Below are 1336 nucleotides of genomic sequence, written 5' to 3'. Positions count from 1 at the left end.
GAGGTTTTGGTTGGGTTCAGATTAATGTAACAGGAAAACAGACACAATGCAGGAATTCAATAATTTCTGGTACCACTTACTCACCTGTCGATCAGGTGTGCATTAGAAAACAACTCATTTTACAGAATCAGTATCACGTTCTCTCAGTGTGCTTGTTTTTAACCTTTGGTGAAACAGTCTTAGCTCCATGGTTCAGAAGTGACCGCGCTATTGCTTCCGGTTGCTGGCCAGGGTAATCTTCAACCACCTCGAGGAACAAACAGAAAAGAGTCAATCCCTCTGCCTGATCTTAAAACAATCAGATTCTAAACTTCACATCTTTGCTGTGTCACATGACTCTAACTAAGCCTAACCACTTAACCCCCCCCCCCAGCTCTCATGAGCTACCTGTATCAGACAGTCCATCGGTGTGTGTCCTGCACAGTTGGCAGCATCTGCCCTAGCGCCGTGCTGCAGCAGGACGTCCACGATCCGGGGGCTGCAGTTGGCGCATGCGTTGTGCAGAGGGGTGTGCCGCTTCCTGCCCGCGGTTCTAGGGTCAGCTCCTGCACCGAGCAGCTTTTGAACCACTCCTAAGTAGCGGCCGGCCTCGGAGGGCCTCTCTGCGGCGGAGCATGCAGCGTTCAGAGGGGTCTCTCCCTCCTGATTAGTGGCCAACACGTCTGCTCCGTAGCGGAGGAAGAGCTCCACGTGCTCCTCCAGGCCTCGCCGGGCAGCCACGAGCAGAGGTGTGAGCCTCGTCTCCCTCATCCTCACGCTGACGTCAGCACCTCCGCCTATCAGCAACTCGGCACACCTGGAACAAAAGGTGCACATCTGCATCTGCAAAAACATTACTTAAAGAAAAAATAGGTTTTCAAGTAAGAGTTTTGTTACTACAATTATGAGAATTACTTTTGAAAATTAAGATTAACACTTAAATTCAGTTTTCCCAAAGCTCCCAATAGATTAGTTAGTTGTCAGCTGCTCCATCACTCACTGGAGTGACTGGACGGAGGTGCAGAGGTGAAGAGGAGCGCTGCCGTCTGCGGCCAGCACTTCGGGATCTGCTCCATGAGAAAGCAGCAGCTGGACGCAGACTGCGTGGCCGCCCACGCAGGCGTCGTGAAGGGCCGTGTTTCCTCCGGGGTCGTCGTTCACCTCGGCCCCGCGAAACAGCAGCTCCTCCACACAGCCCGCGTGTCCTCTGCCGGCGGCCAGGCGTAGTGCTGAAGTCTGCTTCACCTTGGAGCTCAGCGTCCACATGCCTGCTGACAGATAGGAAAAAGCTCGCAGGAGTGTGTCAAGTGGTGTGTGTGTGTGTGTGTGTGTGTGTGTGTGTGTGTGTGTGTGTGTG

General features: G+C 53.1%; 1 protein-coding gene across 1 annotated transcript; it reads right to left on the bottom strand.

The window, feature by feature from the left end:
* Positions 1 to 163: 163 nt before the first annotated feature.
* LOC116380904 (ankyrin repeat and SOCS box protein 16-like) lies at positions 164 to 1245 on the bottom strand (the record flags this gene model as incomplete). The annotated part of the gene is made up of 3 exons (XM_031842726.1): positions 980 to 1245; positions 388 to 796; positions 164 to 247 (listed from the first exon to the last, which is right to left on the bottom strand). Coding segments are annotated over exons 1-3 (759 nt in total), but the record flags the coding sequence as incomplete, so codon positions are not given.
* Positions 1246 to 1336: the final 91 nt, after the last annotated feature.

This window comes from Anarrhichthys ocellatus, unplaced genomic scaffold (genome assembly GCF_004355925.1).
Source record: "Anarrhichthys ocellatus isolate YVR2014 unplaced genomic scaffold, GSC_Weel_1.0 scaffold9512, whole genome shotgun sequence".
NCBI lineage: Eukaryota > Metazoa > Chordata > Actinopteri > Perciformes > Anarhichadidae > Anarrhichthys > Anarrhichthys ocellatus.
This window is presented reverse-complemented; position numbering and strand designations above follow the sequence as displayed.